The 27,523-nt window shown below is 37.5% G+C and overlaps 1 protein-coding gene across 6 annotated transcripts in view; it reads left to right on the top strand.

Annotated features, from left to right (window-relative positions):
* The window catches only part of SEMA6A (semaphorin 6A), a 140,237-nt gene that overhangs the window by 48,635 nt on the left and 64,079 nt on the right, over positions 1 to 27,523 (top strand). For all 6 annotated transcript variants that reach the window (XM_072141084.1, XM_072141092.1, XM_072141046.1 and 3 more), the window contains exons 2-9: positions 2,529 to 2,665; positions 7,792 to 7,909; positions 12,390 to 12,450; positions 16,160 to 16,222; positions 16,678 to 16,779; positions 21,939 to 22,029; positions 25,468 to 25,587; positions 25,949 to 26,037. In XM_072141084.1, coding sequence (XP_071997185.1) covers positions 2,566 to 2,665; positions 7,792 to 7,909; positions 12,390 to 12,450; positions 16,160 to 16,222; positions 16,678 to 16,779; positions 21,939 to 22,029; positions 25,468 to 25,587; positions 25,949 to 26,037 — 744 coding nt within the window. In that variant the 5' untranslated portion in view covers positions 2,529 to 2,565. The remainder of the gene's footprint in view (positions 1 to 2,528; positions 2,666 to 7,791; positions 7,910 to 12,389; positions 12,451 to 16,159; positions 16,223 to 16,677; positions 16,780 to 21,938; positions 22,030 to 25,467; positions 25,588 to 25,948; positions 26,038 to 27,523) is intronic.

Genomic DNA, 27,523 nt, shown 5'->3' with positions numbered 1-27,523 from the left:
GATTAGTAATTGTCAGCGAGATCATTAAAAATATGAAGGCTAAAAATCTGAAATAATCACACACTCTTAGATAGTTTGTTACTTTATACATAAGCTTGAACATGCAACTAGCTTAAAAAGTTGTCAATACTCCTAGATTGCCTGTCTACCATCGGTTTTATAAACTGTTATTACAAAACTTTGGGTTCTATCCCCAGTCATCTCATCTCTATTGTCAACCTTCAGGAGTACTATGCTCACTTGGACATTCTTAAGAAGAGAGAGCCCTGCAGTTTCTGTTTGCTTTTACATCCAGGAACCAATCGCAATGGCTTTATGCTTGTCAGACAAAGCTTTCGGAGGAAAACAATGCACGATGGATATGTCCCAACCACAACAGGAGAAAATCAAACAAGCAGATGTATGCTGCCTAGGTGTTAGCACGTGAAAGATCTCTGTGTGCTGCTTTCAGCGAGGCTGTCTGTTCCACAATATGTGTGTTCTTAACTTGTTGACAGCATTAACTTGTTGACATAGAAGAGGAAGCAGAACCCTCAAGGGAAGGCTATATTGGCTGTTTAGATGAATGCAGTACACAAATAGAGACCTCACTAGTAACATTTCACTAGCATTTAGGAGGACTCTTGAAACCCTTGCATTCAGCCCTGCATACCTTTCTGGTGTTCCTTTTGTTTCTTTGCCCCCTGCCTGAATAAATGATTGAACAGTCGGTCACTGGTATGAGTCCAGTCACAGAGATTTGATGGAAGTCTATAGTTAATTACTTTGGCCTTCTTTGAAGTCTCCCAAGCCATGTTTTTTGAGCTTAAAAGATTACCTTTTACTTCGGCAGAAGAAGAATTAACAAAAAGGCAAAAAAGGGCATACTTCTGCCAAATATTTTCATAACTATGTATCCAGTTATTTGAAACCGCATCACAAAACCACAAGTTATATTAAAGTTCAACAATTGAACTATGTGTGGCTTACTGACAAGCTGTATTCCAAAGTTAATTTATTGTATCTGTATCTTGGAGGCCAGGGACCGGTATTGTGGAATATGGTGGGACTTAATGTTATATCTACAACATCTAAAAAAAAAATTCAGAAAATTTCTAAGAATATCCTTAACTGATTATAGGTGTCAACAATATATCTTAAGGTGCACATTTTGGCATCATCCGCTGTCAGTCTATTTTATTTGGATGCCTCCTGACTCATCCACAACAACACATGATGGAGAAAGAAGGATTGGGCAGGTTGAATCTATATATGCTTAATCTCTTCTAACTCCAGAAGAATCTGAATACAGTTTATTCCCTGCTCCTCATATTAATTGACCAGCATGCTTAGACAAGCTATGTATGCACTTTTATATATGAGGAATCGGTTCAAACAAGCATTCAGGTGGTGGTTGCATAAAGTCAGTAGAATCAGTAGTTAAACAGTGCAAGGCCAAATAGAGCATAAGAAAAACACTTGTCAAGAAAGATTCTTAAACAGGTTGTACCAACTATTTTAGATGTCCCCTAACCACTGGATATGGGATAACTAGCTGATCAGTGAAGGTCCAATTACTAGGACCCACACTGATCCCACCACGAATTGATGGAGTCCTCCGGCTGCAATTAGTAGTATGGGATTGTCTGATATTGCACAGCACTGAACTATCTCCAACACTCCCGTTTACTGTCTATGTGAGTATCCGCTGTCCTTTACAATTTCCAATAATAGTTGGTAAGCCACTTAAAAATAGAAGTCCATCTTCAAGCAACATCTTACTAGCATGGTTAAATAACTTTGGCACACACTTGGGAAGGTTGAATTACCATCTTCTGACCTTCTTCATAAACATGTCTGATAACAATAAATACATGGCGTACATACTCGCATAAAGTATGGTTCCAGTTTTCCTAAGTTTGGATGTGTGTAGTAGCACGTGCTCAGTAATGAATAATGTTCAATACAAGTGATATATAGATACCCCATGTGTATAAAAATCTCTTCAGGATTAAATGAATAAGATTAAGTAAATCTGTAATGACTGAACGACTGAGCAACAGTCCTACTGTATAGCCGATAATTAAGATATTATGAAGATCATGAATTCAGTAATTGTGAATTAATATTTTTTGTTTTGGTTGCTTTAGGTGATTTGTATGGTGGCAGTCATTCTCATTTTTGATTGCAAGCTCTTATTGCATTTACAGCTCTTTTCTGTTTTATATTCTTGGTATCTTCAGTTCTTCTCAGATTCCTTACTTTGGATGTCCTAGGACTGGTTTATTTTGCTGTGCTTTAATATTAATATGTTCATCTGTTTGGTGGATATGTTAGATAGTGCTCTTTCCCGCAGCATTGAATAGTTGAAAGAGAATATAAAATTAGTTTTTGTATTATCTTTACATACAGTAAAAATCCATGTATTATTCATGTGCCCTTATTTTATGTTAGTCATTTATTCTGTGAAACTTCATCCAATGTTATTTGCTCTGAACATTCCGTGGTTTTTAGAATCTAGAATAACATATATTTTTTTGGTCTTGCAGGGTGAAGTGAAAAGTAAAGTCTTCGAGCTAAACTACTATGAGGTCAGAAGCTTTGCTGCTATATTTCACAGTACTGCAAGTTGCTGGGGCTGGATTCCCAGAAGATTCTGAGCCAATCAGTATTTCGCATGGCAACTGTAAGTCAATCGGATTAAGATGCTTGTTTTTGTCATTCTAACAAATATTCTACATTAGTGATTCCACTACGGTGAAATCTCAGGCGTTGAAGGGAATTTAGAGGTTGGGTCTTCTTTGTGTTGTAAGTGGACAGCATTCCTTTATGTAAATGAAGCTTAACATTCCTGACCCATGTTCCCTGGGCACATTCAGGTGGGTGGAGGGATGTTTCATCAAGTTTCAAAGCAAGTACACCTACAAATATGTGGTGTGAAGTATAACCTCATAAAGGCATCATAGTATTGGTTGCCCCAACACTAGATGTATTCAGTTATAGCCCCAGGTCTTGGAAAATGCACTTGTTTGACTTTTTAAATGGGATTATTGCCAGAGAGCAAATGATTGTTTGCCAGGTGGCCTCATCTTTAATACCGATGTAAAAGGGGATGGCCAACATCAATATGCAAGTTCTACCAGGGACAATAGATTGTATCGATAATTATTCATTACTGTACCTATGATGATTGCTCCATTGAAATGTATCAGACAATTAACATGCTATTGTCTTCCCCTTTCTGGCAGCTTTACACTGTCCTTGTATAACTACGTTTTTATTTTACAATATTCCATTCAATGTAAGTTAACTCTGTAAAATGTGTTACTACTATATGATCAGTAAAAGGAAAATCTTTGTACTTTAGACAATGGTTGAATCTGGTTAAAAAAAAATGTTCTTAAACAACATTTATAATATTATTTTATTATTATTTTATGCGCAGGAAACTGTATGGCCTGATTCATAAACCATGTTGATTCATGTTGCTCATGGGTCATTCCATCAGGGTCATTGAGACAGATGAAAAGAGCAATGCTCTGGTTCTTGTTATAAGGGGTAGTCCCATTTTGTGGATAGAATAATGCTTTAAATGGAGTTGCTCTTTTAAAGGAAACCATCATTAAAATCGAGCATGATAAACCAGAGGCTCTTATTCATAGATCCAGGCAACGTGACTGTAGAAGTCTTCTATTATGTGTTATCCATCGCCTCCTTCCTTCTAAAATCATAATTTCAAATTATACTAATGAGCCTGAAAGGCTTCTAAAGGTGCATCTATGCTGCAGCTTCACAGCCTGTCTTGCTCTCCCCCTCTGCTTCCTCAGCACTTTCCCCTACCTATGCCTGATGTAATCTGACTGCAGTAGAGGAAGTCTTACAACACAGAGGGAGGGCGGATGTGCTCCTGCACAGTGTAACAGCCTGTAAAGCTACAGCTCTGGTAACACCCCTAGGAGTCTTTCAGACTCATAAGCATAATTTTAAAAGTTCATTTTTAGAAGGAAGGATGCCATGGATGACAAATACAGATGATTAAAGAAGATTACCACAGTCCTTGGATATATGAGTAAGTGTCTGTGGTTTACCATGCTGATTTTTATGGTAGATTTCCTTTAAAACTCCTCTAGAAAGAAGGACTTCAGACCATCATACTAAGTTATTATTGGGCTACCCTCCACTTATTGTGGATTTGGGTGTGGGATGCTCCATTTAACTGTATGTAACCTGCATCCTCCAGGACTTTAAATGGGTATTTCCATGAAGAACAGATTCCTAAATATACTCAGGATAACGAAATAACAAATTCTCTATTTCCCTGTTATTAAATAAAATACAGCATTTGTCAGATATAATTCCAGCCTGTCTCTATCAGTCCTGGTGTTTTAGAATTTTGGTTGTCCCTGGATACGGCCATAAATCTTGTGACTATGGTAGGACTGATCTCATGAATAGCTTCTCTTGTCTGCACACTGCAGTGCTCTCTCCTTCCTGCCCCTCCCCCTGCATTACAAGAACAACTCATCACAGGCATTTCCTGCCAGCAGGCAACAGTGTGTAGAGATGTACTCTACTGAGCTGAATGGGTGTTACTGCCTCATCTCTCATTTTCTATGTATCAGATACAAGTAGAATGTTAAGGAGCTAAATAAAAGTGTAGATAAACCCTGTGCCCTTATAATCTAAGCACATTGGCAGCACACAACATCTCATAGCACTAGAGGGATTATGAAGTGTCTGCTTAGAGAGACACTCTGGAATGTAATACTGACCATCACTTATAGTTATAGGAGATAAAACAACAATAAAATTGTTTAGTAAGGGGTTAAAATTATCATTATTGTATAAACATCACTAGGGGGTTAAAATTTGAGAACTTCCTTTCATGGGCAAACCCCTTTAATACGTCAATAGAGTAATAATAAGAATATGATTAGTAATTACTGTCCTCATTTATGAAGCTTTTATCCATTATAGAGAAAGCTACATGTGCCTTATGTTAAAGAAAATGCCTATGATAGGTTTACAACTTTCTTGGAAAAGTATTTTAAGTTGCAGACTCAAGCCAAAGTCTTCTGTCTGTACAGCGGATAAACTCTTGGCATATCCACTGTTAATCTCCTCAACTAACCGTCTTAAAAGCTGTAGGTTCTTAAGAACATGACCAGTCCTCTACTTTTGAGCATTATCTGCCGGCAGAATGGATTTAGTGTTACTGAAAAGTGCGCTTCCGACTGGCTTAACCTGGATTTGTATGCAGATGACTTTTTCTGCATCATTTAAGTCTGTGCGAAAGCCGAAGATCTCTTACGATATTTACAAAACTCATTTTAATGCAACCACTAAACTATAATTGAGATATTAAGAAACACCAAATTTAATTACATGTATTTAAATTACTGGGACAGGAAAAATTAACATAACATACTAAATGTTTATATCTGGAAGCAAAATTAAAAATGTGCAAGATCTGGCTCAAGTTCCATTACACATTAAAGTTTTATTCTAAATGTTGGCTTCAGATGAGACTTTACATGTTAAAACAAGGGTTGTTCCAAGAAGAAGCAATGTTCATGATGATCAGAGAGAGGAAAAGATCTGATGTGGTACAGTAAAAATGACCACTATGGTGCACATTTTTTAAAAAAAAACCTATAATTAGATGAATTGCTCTATTTTATTGAAACGGGGGGGGGGGTCATATTTAGAAAAGGATATTATTTTATGATGTTACTTAAGAGAGAACGATTTGGCAGATAGCCTCATGAATTAGATGCTAATTGATGAACTAATTATCTAATTTATGTTGATTATGACAGATAACATGCAGAGTCGGTACAGTATAAAGGTTGCATGTTATTGTAAAAGCTGAGGAAATAAAATGTTTTTTTTTTAATATAATGAAGTGAAATATCAATCCGTGGACGAACAAAGATAAAAGAAAGCTTTACCTCCTGACAAACCTCACATGCATAGACTAATTTAACTGTCTTAAAATGTTTATAGGGAAATAGATGTAGTCTGGTGGAAACCATCTCTCAAAAACAGATCTATACACACTATAGCCCAATATAGAGTGCTTTAACCTATCACATTGGAAATGAGCAAAATTAGATCAAAATTAGACCAAAAAGATTTTGTTAGAAAAAGTCATTTTATTCTTTTAGATCTCCTCTGTTCATTCTGGATTTAGGATCGATGTGAAAATCTAAATTAAAAGGCAAATAATTGATATTGTTATATATAATGAAATGTAATAGAATTTTCCAATATATTTTCTGTATCCGTTAACAGGAAGCTTCATTATTTACTTCCTGTAGATAAAAACTGTTCGTGTGATGTCACTAGGTTCACGGCTCATTATAACACACAACTCTGATTACTCTGTGTTATCATGAGCCGTGTACGTGTGTGATACCACTTGACCAAGGACCAGTTTGTATCCATAGGAAGTAAACAATAGAGCTTCCTATAGAATGACAGCAAGCAGAGATCTAGAAAACCATGAGGAATAGATTTAGACACTATACTGGAAAATTGTACAACTTTTTATTACAGAAACAATATAAATTATTTGCTGAAATAAAGTATGACTTATATTGCACTGCATTTGCATCACAACAGGCTCCCCTTAAAGGAAACCTACCACTTGAAGTGTTAGGTGTAAGATGGGAATACCGGAGTTTATTTTTGTTAGTGTCCTAAACCCCTGTATCGTGGTTTAAAACACTTTTTAAACTTTATAGCCGAAGCTGCCTCGGCGCACGGTGGTACGCGCTCAGCGCACCATGCACGCAACCGTGTGCGCGGCTCTCTTTTCCTATGTAGGCGCACGCACGGTTGCGCGCATGGTGCGCCGAGCTTGTACCACCGTGTGCCAAAGCAGCTTCAGCTATAAAGTTTAAAAAGTGTTTTAAACCGCGATACAGCGGTTTAGGACACTAACAAAAATAAGCCCCAGTATGCTTGGTATTCCCATCTTACACCTACCACTTCAAGTGGTAGGTTTCCTTTAAGCCATCCCTATAAATGTTAGTTTTCTCCTGAGTCTAAACTGGGACTGCAATTGGTTATGCCATTGTGTAGTTGCAGGCACATATCTATTGTCAAATCAAGTTCTGTCCTGGCAACAAATAAACTTTGTATGGCTGTCCCTGAATGTGGGTATTATCTGACGTATAAAAGAGTATGTAATATATAAGTTTGATTAATTATTTTTTTTTTACCATAAATACATATATAACATAGCTTATTCCTTATTCTTTTGTAATCTGATCAGCGTAATGTACTATTGACCTTTTATTGAATGTCGACTTCAGCCTATAAAAGTACTAATGTCAAAAACGCTGAATTCATGCCTTTATTTAATTTAAAATAACATATATTACTTCTAATGACTTTAAGAGTCATGTACTGTTCATAAAATTGAATATTTCAGCACATATAATTTTATAAAATTATTGGTTTTAGATTTCCAGTCATAAATCTTCAATGATTGTTCTGGATTAAAGGGGTTTTCAAGAAAGTTGATCCATGAAACCCTTAAGCGTCTTAAATTTTTGTGAGCTCCAATGTGAATTACTACTTGAGAGCTGTAACCTTTTGATGTATTGTTGAGTTCAGTTTCTTACATTTCCAATGTGTCACCTTTCAATTGTCAGTGCTCTAAAGGACATCTCAAGAATAGTTTGTTCTTAATGTGCGAGAGTGTATTGTGTGAACATTGTAGCCTATATCAGAACAAAAACCAAAAAAAAAGTTTGGGTTGTCTTTACGGGTCTCCTTGGCTAAATGTATTTCTTTTTCTTTCAGATACAAAACAGTATCCGGTATTTGTGGGGCACAAACCAGGAAGAAACAACACACAAAGGCACAAAATGGACATCCAACAGATCATGATTATGAATCGGACACTGTATATAGCTGCTAGGTTTGTAAACCTTTCGAATACTCATATATCTTCAACTTGAAGCAGCTTGATCCTAATGCCTAATCTGCACCCCAACTATACTAAATTATGTATGGTATCAGTCTCCTCCCATTGGATAGGACACCTTTCTGGCCCACTAAGGCTCACTTTGGCTGAAGTCATGCTATGCCCCTGACCTCAGCTGATTATGTTCTCCATAGAGAGAGGATAGTAACCCACATTCAGACACATCTGCCAGTAGTTTGACAAAAGAACAAATAAAATGCATTGTGCCATTGAGTAGTCTGTCTTAAAATTAAATAAAAAGTGTAAAATGTTGAATGTAAATGTTGATACAATGACCAAGCTGAGTCGCTTCTAGAGAATTAATGCGCAAATGGAAAAAAAAATACACAATTCCCTGCTACTTGCTTGAGTTGATTCCTAATGACTTGTTATTGCAAGAAAAAAAATCTCATCTGTCCCTAACAGAAAACCCATTGTTTGTCTAACACTCTCCAGGAATGTGTGGATGAGATCTGATAGACCTCATGCAGCTTTTGGTACCTCATTATGCCAATGCAGACATCATCAAGACTCTAAGGTTTTTTTTTGATTGGCTATTGAGGCTTCCTCTTTCACATAACTTTTTATTTTTCCATTACAAGGTGTGAGTGAGAAATATGCACAGATCATCCCGATCACTGTGACATCAATGCTGAAGTATCTTATCTCTTTTTAATTACTGCGAGCCTTAGACCTTTGACTGGCGTGATATTCTTCTCATTATCACAGTCTACGGTTTCATCTTGCTGCTCTTACCACTTCGATTCTAGAATACTGTACCAGTTAAAAGGACCCGGGTAATTACCATGGCAGACAATAGAGGCGATAAGCTTTGCTTGCCTAGTGTTAGCAGACTGGAATAAATGTGGAGATACGGATTTGTTCTAATTATCGGCCTTTGAATGTTATAGATGATTATTTACCAGCTAAGATGAGCAAAATGTATAATCTACACTCAAGTAAGAGGTAAAATAATAATTCATGTTAGGTTCACGCTTCCAATGTTGCTTGGCACCTTAAAGAAATGTAAATACAATTTCACTATTTCTCCGTAGGTGTTCACTAATATACCCTAGGCAATTATAAAACGGTTTATCACAGTGGCATACCTATACGTTATGACTGTCCTCCTAGGACTGTCATAATTGGAACTTTTACTTTGGCACTTAACATGGGTGTCAATTGCATTATGTGTAAGTAACCCATCTGTATATGGTTACTATAATGGTGGCCGTAGGCATTAGATGGAAGTTTGTTGAACAACCACTGAACATAAACTTTTTAGTAAAGATAATTTTTCAGACTGAACATTTTATGTTCAATAACAATAGGAGGTGGACAAAAATGTTACTGGGAATATCCTTCAAGAAAAGATTATGAGTGGACTAACAATTATAGGATAACTTAATTTAAGAAGATGAGTGTGGTTGGTTGTTTATAATTAGAGATAAGCGAACCCAACACCTATAGCCATACTAGTTGCTTGGTCAATTCCTAGGTCAAGTCTAGCTGCCAATTCAGGTGGAAATATGTCCAAGTCTTGCTGACAAAACCGAATGCTCAACTCTAATTGTAATTAGAGATGGGCAAATCATTTGTTTCACTGAAGCTTTGCTGAATTTTTCAAAACATTTGTTTGGGTCTGGACCCAGTCTGTCCAAACTGTTGTTCCGATTGTCCTGGAAATTGTTGACCACATCTAGTTTTCTAAACCCAGATTTCTTCGGTCTCAAAAAATTAAAAGGTGCTTTTAATTAATTCTTCATTTTTCCTCACCCATCCTCCCCCTCTAAGCTTTGAATGCATGACAACAGTATCTAGCCACAATTATATAGGATTCTGTTTTGTTTAAGGAATTACATTTCTTTTTGCAGCTAGCAGTTTTGATCAGTTTTTACTCATTTGTGTGGTCACGTTAAGATCAGGGAACTGTGATCCCTAAATCAATTTTACATATTGGTACCAGAGACTAGGAAAAAAAATTGAGCCATTTTAATTTAATTATATTATTTGATTTGTTACATTAGTTTCAGAATAAGCTGTGTGTAGCCCCACAAATGGGTTAAGATAGAAGAATTTACAAAAACACCCACCTAGCCTGAAGCCCCGAAAGGTTTCCCACTGTGCACAGGAGCACATGTCAAAAGATTCACACCCTTCTGGAATCCGCAGGGTCGTTCATTCAGCAGCTGTTATAGCAAAGCTCCTGTAGATGTACATTATATGGGTGGTCATGGGTCACAAACAGCCAGTAGCATTGCAGAATAGTCTTTCTGAACAAGTCTATGTCATGGTAACAAAATCTGGCAACATTAGACGGAGGTGTGAGCACGAGGATTTTGGTTTCTGTTTGTGCTAAAGCAGCGGAATGAAAAGCTGGTTTATCACATACAATTTATGGAACTTAGTGTTTGGGTAAAACAAAGTCTTTTTGTCTAAAACGGAAAGGACTCAAGTCAGTAAACCAGGAATGGAGGCGTCTCGCTGTGTTAGCAAACAGAGGTGGGAAGTACAATTATACTCTTATTAGGTTTCATTGAAACCAGGCTGCCTATGTCATGGACTTGACTTAGCAATATGTGAGAGAGCAAACCAAGCAGAAAGGTTTTCAGGTCTTCTCAATGCAGCCATATTTAATGAGGATTCTTTGGCAATTTTTAGGTATCCAAGTGAATAGACCTATATTGCTGCATTGTGACTGATTTCTAATGTGGTTCAGTGAAGCACAATGCAAGAACAAAAATGAAAACCGTAAATTAACAGTGGAAAGGCACAGCCCAGGCGACATGGGGGGTGTCCGATAATGCTCACTTTGTAGCATTTAGCTAAAAACGATTATTTTGTCTGTTGTGTAGTGCTGTGGCATTGCTCTGCTGAAGAACAAAATGGGCACAGCAAATTAAGTTGAAAGCTAATGTTATTCTTCTAATGACCCAGACTGTGGTTTAGCCATTAAAGTGAACTGCATGATAAAGTGCAGCGTCCAGCTCCTAGGAAGCAAACAGAAGTTCTTTTCTTTAGCAAATCCAGAACACTCCATATTGCAACATTTGGCAGACAACAGAACCTAATTACAAAAGAATTTAGCCACAAGCGTTAAGTAGTTGTTGGAAATCCTCAACTCATTTCTAGTTATTTTGGCACGTGGTTTCAAATGTAAATGGTTTACTAACTCCGCTCCCAGATGCTCCTATTAACCCGTTTAATGCCAGTTCTGCAACTTACTCCACAGTGATCTCGGAATGTGTTGCCAGATAATTACTTAATTTTTAACCAAGGTTTACATGAAAAGCACGTTCTAAAAAAATCCCAAACACTTTAATTGAAAAAAAATAGTGCTTCATGTCCACTAAGCCTAAAATTCTGCAGGCATATTCTTTGCAGCAGTCACGTAATTTAAATACCAAAACAACAAAAAAATATGATAGGAAACTAACATGAAATGTGTTTAAAATAGATACATTTTATTGAAAATTCATTTTTAAAAAAAATCGTAATTTTGGTAAAAACCATAACAGAAGGACACCAAAGCAGCACGTCATAAATAACACTAAATTACAGAAGCTAACCAAGAGTTAATGAGACAATATAATAGAAAAGAATTCAAAGGTTTGACAAGTTTATGTTATATACCGAAGTATCTGTAAGAGATAATGTGCTGCCCAGCCTACACCCTACCATGTGTACCTTTGGTCAAGCCTTTCTCAAAGGGTCCTAATTTACATAACAGATAAGACAAACAGGATTTCAAAAGATGAAAACAACCCACAGCACGCTATCACTGCATCCATTCCTGACAAAAGCTTAAGTCACAAAGCAGCACGAAGAGGGCCTAGAAAACTCTCCCATAGACTTGGCTCCAGACAATTCATGGCTATGAGGTTGCGATAAAGATCAGTAAATATTGAGAAGTTTACTCAAGATGGCAGTTTCCATAGTGAGAAAATAACATATGAAATGTTCAGTGATAAATTCAAAAGGAAAATAAGTGATACATTTATGCTTAAAAGCATTTACTGTATGCACATGAACAAGCTGAGTATTCTAGTGAAGTCTTTTGTCATAGAAAGGCCTGTACAGCTCCTCCCTCTTGCTCTTTCCCAGAGCTCAAATCCTTGTGATCTGACATCAGTGGGGGAGGAAGGAGCTGTATAGAAGCACTAAGGTGGGGGCTGAGAGATGAGCAGTCTGCAGCACAGATAAATCGCATGTTGTTTTTTTAAATGCATCCAAATCAAAGTCAACCCCTGGGACTACACAGAGGATACTGTCAGGGTGCGGGGTAAGTTATAACACACAATTATACTGTAAACCTAAGGCTTGGAGAAAGCAGATATAAGGTTCGGTACTTGCTTATAACTGGCTGCAATTCTATGAATAGTAATATTTCGAGCTTTTGTATTTAAAAACTTTTTTTTTTTTTTTTAATTTCCAGGGACCACATCTACACAATAGACCTGGACACGTCACACACAGAAGAAATTTATTTCAGTAAAGTGAGTAAGATTTATGTGTTTGAATATCATCTCTCTCACAAAGTGACCTACCTACAATGGTGTAGTTAAAATGTAATAAAGTTTTTCAATTTAAGGTTAAGATTAAGTATATTAGGGATATTGTACATTTCTGAACTAATTATGAGCTATGTAAAGCTTTATGGCCCTTGTCAGTCTCATAGGGCCTCTATTGGAGTTATACAGATTTCTTTTTTATTATTATTTTTGATGATTTTCACAGAATTTGACAGAAAAATAAGTGGCAAATGCGAAGTGTCCTATAGGATTGAGTAACGGAGACGCGACCAGGTGGCACATAGTCACTATGCGGGGTACATATCAGGATTTCTGTGCCAGGACACTGGCGTAGAGGCCCTAAACTAATTGCAAATGCTTGCTTATTGCTAGCACTTGCGATTATTTTCCCCTTTCCCAGGCAAGGGGGGTTCAGCCAGTGGAGGAGTGCGCTGGAACGGGGACGATCCTGTCCCCAATCCAGCGCACTCGCTGCTGCAGACGACATTTCATACGCGAAAAGTCGTCTGCTCTGCTTATTTCTAGGACCTGTAGGACCTGGCGTAGAAAAAGAATGCTGGGTAGGCCCCTGCCGGATACATCAAGAGGCCCTGTACCTAAGCCATTATTTAAAGAGACAGTAGCCATATATCTGCCATGGTCCTGACATAAAGTTGATCATCGAAATTCATGGATATGCATTATAGTTTAGCACTATTTCCCTACTTGGACATCACAATAGAAGTGACAAGGTAGAGCTATTCATCCACAACTACCAATTCACAAAGCCTCATTCCCATTTGCCCTTACTATTGAGGCCCCCAAATATAAGATATTTATCCTATCCCTTGGAAATTCCATAAGTAACATAAAGCGGAAATACAATAATAATAATAATTGTCCGTAAGTTGATCATTCAAAAATACAAAATTAAATTAATCATTGAGCATTTATAGAAATTAAATCTGTGAATAAATGACATTACATCTCTTTAGGTACATTAATAATAAAGGAAATAATTAGTTTTCTAATAAAATTCTGATTTCACAATGTAAAACGTATTATAGCAAGTGTATATATACAGTATAGCTTCTAAAGTAACCAAAACTACATACCCTGTATATTGTAGTATTTCCTTCCCCATAGGAAGCATTTTTATTCTGTCTGTACCCATCAAACTCTGGGATGACAAAGCACCTTTGAAAATGGGAAAAAAACACAATTATTTAATACATGAGTTTGTGAAGGGGGGTTTATCTGGTGCAGTATGTTCTCTTTATGAAAATGTCTCTGAATCCCTGCAGGATTATCCATCAAATGGCTTTCATCCAGCTGAGTTATGCACTTGCATTATGCTTTAACATTTACTTAAACCACAAACAGCCATTTTACCAGTGTTTTGTCTCACTGTTAATAAGTGATTGCCTTCGTGCCAGGCTTTTATTCTTCGATTTTCTCTTCAACGTTATATTGTGACTGTACTGTTTCTGTTATAAACCAAAAATGAACCAAAAAAAGTTTAGATAATGGATATATTTCGGGTTGTCCAGTTCTGTCTATAGGTTTCCATTTTTTTCTTCTGGTTCATATACATTGTCAGGACCACAATGCAATTCTGCTAAGCGCTAACCAACCTTGCCCTTTTATTGACTCATAAAGCCTCTGGGTGTTGCTGAGCTGTGACTGAAGAAGAAATGAGCTAAAGCACTTGCAGTCATGGACATTTGGCACTTTATCGGTCAATTTGTAAACACCTAAACCATCTTTACCTCTGCGCTTCCACATCATTTAGTAGAAAGTATTTTTCTATATTGCCCGCCCCCTCAATGACAAACACATGACATGAAAAAATTATTGCACAAATCCACAGATGCAACATCTTAAGGACAAAAATGTACATGGAAGTGTTGTGTCCTCCAGTTGTTGCATGTACTTATCAAAATCAGATGTTTTAGGCCAACCACTGAGGAAATCACATGATCCAGAAGGCAAACAAACCACACACATCCTAATCCTGTGCGATAGGACAGAAGCTTTTAGTAAAGTACATTTCACTGAACTGGTTGGTGATTTGCATAGGACAGGCTGGATAAGATTTCTGTTCTTTGCATAAGGCTTTTATTCTTAGTCTGCCACAATATGATTCCACCTGTTATTGTCTCTCCATGTTACATATGAGACAGCAAATTCATGGATGGACAGGTTAAAGGAACCCTCAGATCACAGCTGCTTCATTGAATTATACCTTATGCAGGGCCTGAGTCCAGGTTCTCGCAAGGTCCTAGGAATACAATGAAAATAAGGCATGCTCCTCCCTTTTGGCCCTGCTCCATGCATTATTCATTAAATTAGCTGTGGTGACGTGTTCTTTGAAGTGGTGCTGTTGAGAGCAAGAGCCAAGAAAATCTTTATGATTAGTTTTTATTTCAGGTCAGACTCCCAAGTTTTGTTTAGTCTTGTAATCCTGTAACCCAGGATTGCTGATCGGTGACAGTCTTCCCTACAGATCATGAAAATGGGGGGTCTGACGGGGTCCGAGGAGATTTGACTAGAGCAGAATGTTGTACATATCCGTTCTGCTTCAGTCAGCTCTATGGAGCTGATGGAGATTGCCTTACTTGGTGGGAACACCCCCATAAGACATGTACTTATGTCCATATGGTTCCCTATTATGGAGCAGTAGTGTACCACCCTACAATTTTTAGTATACCTGGTTAAAAGTCTAGTAATTGTCACATCTCCAGCTCCAAGATCGACATGCAAATACATACCTGAAGCTAAAAAAGTACATATAAATTTTCTAAATAGATCCAAGAAGAGTACTCCAACGAAAGTGTTCTCTGATTAGATCAAACCATTATTCTGTTGTTGAAAGGCTTTCTTTGCTCACAAAGATACCGTGACTTCTTATGTTTGTGAAGTGGTGATGTGCACATATGAAGTGACCTACTTCTTACATGTAGTTAACAAGGATGCTGTATGTGCAATTGCCCACAGAGAAGCCTTCAAAATCTCTTGAATATGCATAGGTGCCGTCCCACTACAGTAGCTTTAGTGCCAGTGCTAACATCAAAGTACTCGGATTCTGCTTTTGGAATGCTGAGCATCTTTTTTTTTCAACATTATACTTCTATCAATTTTATTATGCTGATGGCGTCAAACTCTACCCAGGGACTTCTATACGGCCTGCAAGAGCTGCATGCTTCATTAGCATATTGTTATGCCTATGGGGAACTGAAGAACTTTTAATAATCCTTCTCCTTGATATACTTCAGTCCTTGGCCTCTTTACATTGCATTTCAACCTTTGGTGCTGAAGTATGAAGATCTTGAATCTGCGATAGAGTGCTAAAATTGACACAGTGATCTGAAGCAATAAATATGTCATGGCCTAGTAAAGAATGTAGGAACGGGATGAGATGAGGTTTATGTATATATGAGTAAAGATGTCCCTTAGGACTGCACTGTAGGATTACCCCACTGTCTATGCACCTGTCAGACAAGAAATATTGGACATTTTAAACATTACATTCTATGCTACTTTACATCGACGACAATTAATCATAAAGGAGACAGATGCGACACGTAAACCTATATCCTGCTGCTTGTTTCCTCACTTCAACTCTGACATTAAAAATCAAAGACCTCACCGCCCTAGGGAATCTAATTGATTTTTTTTTTCTTGCTCCTTACAGAAACTGACATGGAAATCTAAGCAGCCGGATGTAGACACCTGCAGAATGAAGGGAAAGCATAAGGTAAGCAGTTTCCATTCAATTCACAGACACCAAGAGTTACCCCATGGACAGTCATCTGTGGTGCCGCCTGTAATGTGCTATGGATCACGGCACACGGTGTCGCTCTGGTGGTAATTGCTTTTTCAATTAACTCAGCGACTTTCCTTTGTAGAGTGGTTGATTGTTTACTGTAAAATATCACATTTATAATAGATTCTAGGTATGGAGTTAGCCCCTGTTGGATGACTTAATGTGATGGTAATGCCATATTGTGAAATAAGAAAATCACCAGAAAATGCCACAGTGATAAATATATCCTCCCTATATTTTCATACAACTATGGGGGGTATGAACATGATCATTGCAAAGTCTTTAGAGTTCTAAGGGAGAGGGACTGTAACAGAGTGGATAAATGGGATAAATGATTAGGATTATGCCGCCGCGTAACATCTGCATACATTTTACCTTCTCCACAGGATGAATGTCATAACTTTATAAAGGTTCTACTAAAAAGGGATGAAGAAACGTTGTTTGTCTGTGGAACAAATGCTTTCAATCCTGCCTGTAGAAACTACAGGGTAAGTCCTGTTTTGTTTTAACTGCTTTTCTAAGGTGCCATTCACACTGCTACATGTAGTGCACCACTATGCTGGCCACTTACGTGTTATTAGATCAGGTAAGTTGTCAAGCACTGCCATAAATATAATCCACGAGAACTGACAACCTATTATCCCCCAAAGTCCTGCAAAAGAGATGGATATATTTGGCTCTTATTTTGACCATAATACACAAGCACGCAAACCACTGTGAATTACCAAGCATACAATTTTTTTTTCAAATATTGGGTATTCTTTGCGTTATCTTAAAGATAAACTACCATCAAAATCTAGCTTGACCTGGGGCACTTACTCATAGATCCAGGCACATGTTGTTATATTATATTATTATATTATATCATGTGATATTCATGGCCTACTATCTTCTAAAATCCCCTTTTGTAATTCTGATAATGGACCAGAAAGGCTATGAGCATGTTACCAGAGCCCCTGTTACATTCTGAAAGAGCATTCTCCCACTCCCACACCGTGCTCATTACTTACAGCTGCTAAGATGGCAGGAAGTGCAAGGAGGAGGGTGACACTCAGACATGCTTCTGCACAGTGTAACAACAGCTTGTGAAGCTAGAGCACAGAGGGCTTCTGTAATATGCCCATAGTTCTTCTTGCTCATTAACATAATTGTAAAATTTGATTTTAAAAAGAATGAGGCCATTGGTAATATAAGAAATTGCCACAGTCACGGTTCCTGGATCTATGAGTAAGTTCCCCTGGATTATTATGCTTGATTTTTATGTTTAAGCATCCTTAACAATTACTAATACCTGGTTTTAAAGAGGCTATAAACGTAAAGATAACATTGGCAAAGTCTGTCAATTTCAATGCTGACCATCAGATGTGCACCAGGGGCAAATGTCAGGGGGAACAACTGGCACAATGGACTTTAACATACCCAACCTTTTGTTGTTATGGAAGATAAGCCACCACCAGAGGTTTCCAGGTGCAAACAAGAGTAAGCAAGAGTAAACATTGCAAGCTGATCGGATATGAAGCCAATAACAAAGGTCAATTTTAGAAAACTGAACTGTAATAAATTTGACAGAAATGGATGATAAAAATAAAATGCATGTTCTGTATATTTAAAAACCCTACATAGTGCCCTTGTAGTAAAATAGGAAACCCAAAAAGCAACAAACACATTCCCGTATGACTGTAATAAGCCATAAATATGTTTGTTTGGTGCGGCTTATAATAATTACTGAGTGATTTAATTTCTCTTTGCATCTTGTGCCACAGAAATAATGAGCCTATGCAGAAATTACCTGCTTCCCTATGATATCTCTTCACAAAAGTAAGAGTCTTATCAGCCGGATTGTTCCACCAGCCCCTGCAGGGAGCTGAATCGGCTGTTGGGGAGGTGCACTTGTATGTGCCGGAATTTACTATCTCTCCTTTTATCTTTTCTTCTGCCCTGAAAAATAAACTGTTGCTTGGGGGCTGTCTGCTTCACTGATATAATCATCCATAGCTGTCGGGGTCGGCTGCTTATTGTTTATAGCCTCTGTGAGCATTTCAGTAGATACTTTAGGCCAATGAAGACGTATCAAAACTATTTGCTATCACTGTTTGAAATAACATCTTAATATGATAATCAAGAGCTTTTTATTGCTTTTAGCTATGAGTGTTTGCTGATTTTAATTGCTTTTTTTAGAAGTACAAGAAAATACAAGTGATTAAAGCAAACCCCATTTCTTCACACATATATTTAACGTCAAGGGAAGCTGCCAACAGGACACATGTATTGTGTAATCGTTTGTAAAAACATAAAATGTATGTGAAGGCAGGCAATATGGGAAAATAAATCCCTCATTTGGTACATCAGTGGTCCCCTCTGTGAAGACATGCTCTTTAGTATATACAAGTTACTACCACCATTGCTAGTAATTGGCAACAACTAGAGATGAGCGGACCCGATTTTTCTGTTTGGCTCCCCCCTCCAGGCAATCATAGCCATGGCTAATTGCTAGGGGCATCAATTTGCTGTATTGGCTGTTCCTCGTTTATAGGTTAACATTAGCAGTGATGACATTGTCCATTGTAATATCCCAAGGTCCATTGGCATCGGGATCAGTTAATCATGCCTTGTCTCGTAAACAGTCTTGATAATCCAACGGTATGCATAAATCATATATTTTTAGATAGGTGTCAGTGTTTACTTTTTAAAGAGGTTTTCCTGACCCTAAATATTCTTATGACCTATCCACCAGAACTCCTTGATCAGATGATGTACCTTATGGACAGAGCTGGAAGCACACATCTCCTACCACAGTATAGCACCTGTCCCAGCTCACTTATGTCGCAGCTGTCATGTACTTCAATGGATGCAGCACTTGCTGTCAGCTGGTACAGCTCCATTCATAGTTTTTCCACAATTTAGAAACTATCCCCTATCCAAAGGATTGTGGATTACAGGGTATGACTCCAACTGCTGGGACCCCTGTGATCTGGAGAACCGGGAATTGCACCAATTGATGGAGTGGCAGCGCACACACAGCACAGTCCTTGGTTATCTCCAGCACTTCCATAGAATACAATCAATCATGGGGGTCCTGTTCTTATAAATGATGAGGGTCCCTGCAGTCAGACCCACACTAATCACCTTCTTATCCCGTATCCTGTGGAGTTGGGGTTACTCCTTTAAGAGTCCTGAAAAGGGAAAACTACTTCAAAGGGTTAAGTCATTGAGTATGGTGACATCACTATGTATCAAAAAGGATACTCGATATATATATATATATATATATATATATATATATATATATATATAAAATATTTTATCGATTGAGAAAAAAAAGCAGAAAACAACTCAAATATCATATAAAACTTTTATTCCCCGAAATCTCTTTAATTTCATGAAATAATTCATGAGTATTTACATGACTGACATTGTCATTTGTTATGGAGACCAGAAATAAGCGTGGCCACCTGTTCCGGCAATGAATAGACAAGTTATTTTACAAACAGATACAGAGTGTGCTTCTGTCTTTTACAGTGCTTTGTTTATCTGCGCTGATATGTTAGAAAATCATATTTTCTTCTACTCCTCCACCATTCTCTGCTTGTAGCAGGGAGCAGAATGCAGCTGGCTTTCCAATAACTGTGCCAAGCAGTGACTTCTCTAACTCCCCTTGTCACCGCTTCATTCTCGTTTGTTACAATAAATTCATGTAAAAAATCTCATGAAGTCGCTCCTGTTCTTCTGGGTCTGATTTTTTTTTTCTGACAGCATCATTTCCACAATACAAGTCATCCATCTCCTTGTGTCTCACAGATGTTTCCTTACAATAATCTCTTGCCTCTGCTGATTTCATCACCCGCTGCCCATGTCATTCGTACCACAAGTGGTATGGGTAAAGGGAACTCACACAAGTCAACAAGGACACCTGTGTTCCTCTTGTCTGTTCTTCTAGCTTTGCAGATGGCTCGTCATCAACCTTTGACTCGAGAACAGCAGACAAGACTCCTTCTTGGGTTGCAAAGTGAAAATGCAGATGGGCATCTGATATTGTAGTGCTCTCGTGTAGTACAGGCTCTGCTTATTTTCTTCATACTGACACTTCCATACCCCAGTCTAATTGTGCTGCCTAGAAAAGTAATTGCTTTCTGAAAGACTGGACAGCAGAGATTCATGACAGGAAACAAATGATGACAGGTCCTCAGCTGAATGATGAAAGCTTTGTACCATTCGAGTAAAAAGTTAATTGCTACCTGGTATAGCAAGCGAGGTTGTTTCTCAAGAACCCTAAGCGGTTTTTTGATTTATGCCAGGTTCACCAGTTTATTGCATGTATCTTTGTGATGGATTGTCGTCAAATTTACAAAATAGCTGGGGTTAATGTATACCTCCTCATACTATATTTCCCATTACTTGGTTCTGCTCTGACTCCTGGTGGCCAAGGTGCCATGAAGAACACTTACATACAATAATCCTATATGGTCTAATTGAAAGAATTGTGCACATTTTATGGGCTATTTTGAAATATATTAGCATTTTTTGACAATTTTATAAAGACATTTATTAACGCTAGTAGGTAGAATCAATGGACCACCATAATAATTGCTCTTGGGCTTATTTGATCACTTGGTGACCTCCAAAGCCCAGTTTTCTTACAATTCAAACTCTTGTTGGTAGATTTCCAAGTTTGTTCTTCTGAACAGAGGGGACTTTATTATGTCTTTGCATGTTGAGAAAGTGCCAGTCACCACAGACCACATAATCAGACACAGCTCAGGAGAAATCCCATAAAGGGATAAAATATCAGTTGACGTTAAAATGAGAATTAGAATTGGCGAAAATACAATTGTGAGTGTGTTAGGTGATATATGGTCGTGGTGAGGGTAGCTCTCTAGTAACTGCATCTCTTTGTTTTTACAAGCAAAACACTCATAATGTAGCATAATTCATTTTGTTCTGCTGCATTTTATAAAATAGGTGGATTTTGGCCAATTTTCAAGGCGGTATTCTTGGTTGCTATTTAACACCAGTATTTGATAGCCTAAACCTGAAATGAATCCTATTTACATAAAACTTAATTCTCACCTGGGTTTGGTAGGTTTAGCTAAACCTGTTATTTATAGTGGAAAAAATAGTGCGCCAACCAGTGTTTTTTTTTCTACTATAACAAACGGATGGTCTTTTGACGTCTATGGGGAACCTAACGAAGATCTTCCATTTTTTGTTTCTATCACGAAACCTCTGACATCTGGGTCTCAGGCGTACAAACCTGTCATATACTATATCGGTTTAGGTTTCACTCCTGGTTTTAAATTGCAAATACAGATACAAAATGTTGACCAAAATACTGTTGTGCAGGTCTGGCCTTACGTGGAGTTTACTTCTGTTAGAAATTCTTTCATTGGGGAAATAGAATTGATGTCATGCCAGACCTGCCACATGAGTAAAGACAACTGTACCTGCTGAACCCTGTTGTCTCATAATTGGGTCCCTTGGTATACATCGTTGTGACCATCGTTTTGCTCGAAAAATTTGTAGAATCTGCTAGAAAGCCTCCAATACAGATGTGACTAGAACCTAAATGTCTGCCAGTAGCTTTGTCAGTTTAGCTGGTTCTACCAATATGTTTATCCATTTTAACATCTTTAATTTTTTTATCCATCAGATGGACACGCTTGAGTTTTTAGATGAAGAAATAAGTGGCATGGCCAGATGTCCATATGATGCCAAGCATGCCAATGTTGCCCTCTTTGCAGGTATGATTTTTTTTCTTTTTGTATATTGCCTTATTATTTATCTTCCTGCTCATTGTAAGCAAGTCTACTAGGTGTGGGGTATACTTTATTATAAAGTTCAAGAAACTAAGCTTGGTAAGAGTGCAGCAAGCCTTGGAGGGGATGTTACAGTATAGTATATCTCAGCGGCCAGATGAGAAGAGGCTGTATAGCATTTAGATATAGTCATTAGTGACAATTTACATATTTACATATAACCTCTCATAACATATTATTGCTTTCCAACATATGTTACATCAGCTAAGTTGTATATTAGAAGAGGAGAATGAAAGTGCGAAGGTAATCAGATGCCTAATTTTTCATGAATGCTAAATTCCACTTTGAGCTTTATGTTGTAGTTTACATTTTTAGTGGAGCATATTGAAAATGTGTCCTCTCCTGCTAATATAGATCCTTGTCGTTTCGGTGGAATTTCTATTAGACTTTGAAGTGCCATTTTGTGAATGTATAAAACTTTCATTGTTTAAATGAAATGTCAGGCGTAATTGGAAATATTACTTTAGGAGTTCAGAAAGGTCAATGCATAATTTCTATGCTGAATCTCAAGGTCAGTTATTATATTGAATTTCTGAGGAGGTATTTCGTATGGGAATACAATACTCTAGAGTCTAAACCGTAAGGCTACCTTTCCACTGAGGCCTATGAACTAATGGGATCTGTTAAAACACAAATTGGGATTTTATTTTCCAGAGAACATGAACTTGTTTTCTCCTTTATTCTTGATTTTGATGACATTTTTCTTGTAGCACTACTTTCAGCATATGACCTCACACTTACAATGCTGTTCATTTCAGTACAGCGACTGAGACATAAAACAAATCTATTTTCGAAAGCCAAGATGGATGTGTCTGAATGAAATTTTATTGCTGGCAAAATAGAAAGAACTCATCACTGCATTGGACCCCAGGGCGGTCTATCACATTATATATTATATGCAGTGGATGTTTCAGTACTAACCCCAAGTGGCCTTGTAGAAACTTTATATTTTCTTATGGTGATTTAGATGCCATTTTATGCCTCTTTCTATTAGCATGTGTATTGTATAATACTCGACCACCACTGAAATATGCCTCAAAGGTATCAATCAATTGGATGTCGGACACTTATCCCTGGAAGGTGTAGATGAGAGCCAAGTCATGAGCTGTTTCTCATTATTCTACTTCGAGTAAAATATAATGGAGACAAGAAAAGAAAAATAATCCAAAGGGGATAATGAGAGTGGAAAGAAGCGTAATTTCCCATGACTCTGCTTGTGTTGAGCACGGTCCAAAATGACCATGTAAACACATATACGTGAGAACATAATTTATGCATCTCCTATATTATAGTAAGCATTTGACATTAACAGTGAACATTGTGTATAGTCTAGTTCTGTAATGTTGCTGTGGATGTTACCGTGTTTCTAGAACATAAGATGTTGGCCACATTATGTTTCCATTATCAGCATGACTGTGGTTCCTTTCCTCACAAACTATTCTAGTAACGAGACTCTATATCATATTTTCACTACATTTCAGGATGGTTTTTTTTTAGAAATGGTGTTTCTTTCTTTGGCTTTGTTCACACCAACAACTTATTTTCCATTCTACTATTGGCTTGTAAAAGAGCATAACAGAAGCTATATATGGAAGGTGAACAGAAGGTCTTGCATTCACCTTCCATTAAATACTGGGTTACATGTACAAAAGGCACAGGTTGCAGCACTATTTTCGCATTATTAGATTGGCACAGAGAACTGTGAGGGGGACAGAGAACTGAGTCAGGAATTACAAATTTTAATTCTTGTAACAAAATACCATAAAGAAAAGCGTAAACAGATCTCAAGAAGTAGACATTGTCTGAACATGTTTAACAGCTATTGGAAAAGCAAATCTTGACCCTTTCTATGAACAAGTAGACTGCCAGACACCTCTAGTGACAGATTATAGTCAATGGGAACAAAGAATTGTGATTTACAACCTACTCTGTCCACTTTTTCCTGGACATCATATGTCAAGGAATAGTCTTCATGTCTCCAAATGGACATGCTGGTCAACTGTGCCTGCTTTAAATGAGGTGGTTCAACCTACCTTATCTCAATGCGTATGCTTACTTTCTGTTCATGTCCTCTCTTTGAACACCCAATTTGCTACAATAGAAATATAATGCAATTTGAATGGGAATTTAAACAAAAACTACAAAAATACATAATGTTATAGTCATTATATATTTTCTTGGAAATTATGTTAATAAGCCAACAATAATTTCACACTTATCTTTTGTTTTCCTAGCTTAACCTTAAAATACATGGGCCTATTATAAAAATTGACCCCTTTTGCCTCAAAATATATTAGAAACGACTCTAACTAGAGCTGTGACAGCAGGATCTTGAGGTGGTGATTTAGAGGAGACCTCACATGCAATTAATTAGCAGTTAGCGAGAACAACTTCTGTGATAACATAAAACTTTCAGAAACCGTTGCCTGTTTTTTTTGTGGGGTGGAAAATAGCAATTGCTTTGTCAGATTTAGTGTGATTTAGAATGCCGATCGGCAGCATGGGTGACCATATTCATCACCCCCATTCTCCCCCCCCCCCCCTCCACCACCACTACCACTGAGTTCTGTAAAACTACTTTATGTAATACAAAAAAGACTTGTATGAGTGAAATGAAACTTAATACTCCACTTTAAAATCTAAATTAGTACTGGAAATCTGGAATATTACGCCTGTCGGGGTGTATTCTGATTATTACCAGCTTGAACAGGGATCTGCTTCATCCTGGTCTCTTCTGGAAACAATCATCGAATAGACACAAATCCATAGGAAGCCTGAGCTCATTAGTTCTACTGGGAGCCATACATTTTTTCCTTAATACTTCAACCACCTAATCCTTCCCTCAACAATCCCATGTAACGTAGAGGTTTGTGCAGTCATGTGCATGTATAATTTAAACTGAAGTCTGGCTAATATGAGGATTTAGTTCATTAGCTCAGTGCAGTGTGTTCATTGTAATGTTTGAAGCACGGTGTAGACACTATAACATCGAGCCAATGAGGAACAATCTGGTCACAAGTTCTTGGATATAGTCCTGTGCTTCCCATATACCCACAGTTCACAGCTGAGATTATATTTCTGGTTTTTGCACAGAACTTTCTTGATTTGTTCACAAAGATTATAGAAATAAATCTATAGTCAAACTTTTTGAAATACTATATGCAAATTGTCTCTAAAACTATAATATGTTTGTCTAAGGCTACAAATTGATGACCTTTTCTTACGATAGATCATTATCAATATCGGACCAGGATTATATTAACATCTTGCTCTTGGCAGCATCGTAATGCACCAGGACATGAAGTTATATGTTAAAGCATTTTATTCACAATTCTTAAATCTAGATAATCTTTTCTCTTCTAGATGGAAAACTTTACTCTGCAACTGTGACTGACTTCCTTGCAATTGATGCCGTCATTTATCGGAGTCTAGGAGACAGCCCGACTCTTCGGACAGTCAAATATGATTCCAAGTGGTTAAAAGGTAATGAAATAGTATGTACTCTTGAACCTTACAGGAAAAGGTCTGAAGGCTAGCTTTATCTTATCAATACAGACACTACATTGTCACTATGGCCATCATACACATTGGCACCCGTAGGTGTCACCCAGTATCTATTACCATTGGGTATGACCCAAATGCATCAAAGTAAGATTGTTAGAAAGATTACAAACTACTACTACTACAAGTTAATCACACAATGTATAAAAATACTGGGTACTACTGGGTGTATTTTTTTGCAAAAAAAAATTGAACATATAATTTGTAATTAAACTTTCCAAATAAAAAAAGAATGTACATATAGAAAGTAGTAACTCCTACATCTTCCTGCTTTTTTTTCCAGAGCCATACTTTGTACACGCTGTGGATTATGGAGACCTTATCTACTTTTTCTATCGTGAAATTGCAGTTGAATACAACAGTATGGGAAAGGTAGGGCAAGAAATGGACGTAAATTACCTGTGCAACTGCTCTTAAGTCATCCTAGCAATAAGAGACCTTGCAATGAGAACCATTAATCACCCTGACAAGGCCACCTTTTGGGAAGATTGCATTGCAGATCTTGAAACTTTATAATGTCTTTCAAGTGCAGTACTCTGGGATAGGATATTACTGCTTCAGGGAAATGCCATGTATTGGAGGTCTGCAATGCTTGGAACAGATATGTGGGTAAACTGCTATTCATTTCAAATGATAGGTTCTATATTTAGGATAAAAATTCCATTCTAGTAATATAAACATATGTATTCATCTGCCAAGCATACACACAAAGGTCAAACATCATTTCTATCCCACAAAGAAAATTCTTTATAGATCAAATCTATGATTTAAACCATGTGATATCAAGACCAAACAGTACTTTTTCTTACAGTTGGTTCTAAGAAAACTGAATATTTGCCATTTGTTGCCCTGCAGAAAAGCAGACTTGATACTTAAAGCTTATCTTATCTACATGAACAGCTGAATGCAATCTTATTCTATGTTATTATCTATTTCACGATGGAAAGGAGCTCATCCTACAGTAGCTTTTATTAATAGGATTATGTGTAGGGATCTAGAAATATGTTTACCCCATGATCACTGACTTATCAAGAATATCAGTGTATAAGTCATGAAATGTTTGAAAATTTCTTTAGCAATAAAAGCAAACTTGTAAATACTTTTGGAGAGATTTACCAAGGGCTGGTGCATTTGCCTGAAAATGCACAAAATTTAGCAGGAAGGGCAGATGATCTAAAGGTTCTGGAGGTGTCCCAACTCACACTGGAGATATGGATTGACTTTCCCTGTCCTCTCCTTAATGGTGATAAGCCATTGCCAGAGGAGTCCAACAGCCATATTCACTTTCCTTATTGAGATCACATATTCATTCAAATTAAATGTGCATATATTTTGGGGGAGAGTAAAATCATCTAAAGTGCGTAGCCAGCCAGCCTTATTTTTAAAGGAAACCTACCACTTCCGATGGTAGCTATTAGATGTTAACACCGTTTACATGTAAAAACATTTTGATTTACAGCCCCGAGGTAGCTTCGGCGCTGCGCAGCTCCGCAACTACCTCGGGGCTGTAAATCAAGATGTGTTTAAACCGCGATACAGCGGTTTAAAACACTAGCTAAGGTAAGCTCCGGCACCAGCTCACCCTGAGCTGGTGCCCGGTGTTTACATCTAATACCTACCATCAGAAGTGGTAGGTTTCCTTTAAGGTTTAATAGCCATTTAAAAAAGCACAATGAGTAGACACATTGTCAATGGATTAAGATGGGAATTCTTCCTTGTTTCTGGATTTGGATTGACCGGTGCAATATGATCGCAAATCACAAAGTTTAACAATTAATAAAACATCCAATAAATGTAACCTAAAAGTACTGGATTTATCTTTGTAAAAGATGTATCATTTGTGACAAGAGTCACAAGT

This window comes from Engystomops pustulosus, chromosome 1 (assembly GCF_040894005.1).
Source record: "Engystomops pustulosus chromosome 1, aEngPut4.maternal, whole genome shotgun sequence".
Lineage (NCBI taxonomy): Eukaryota > Metazoa > Chordata > Amphibia > Anura > Leptodactylidae > Engystomops > Engystomops pustulosus.
Note: the sequence above shows the minus strand (reverse complement) of the source record. Positions and strands in the feature narration are given on the sequence as shown.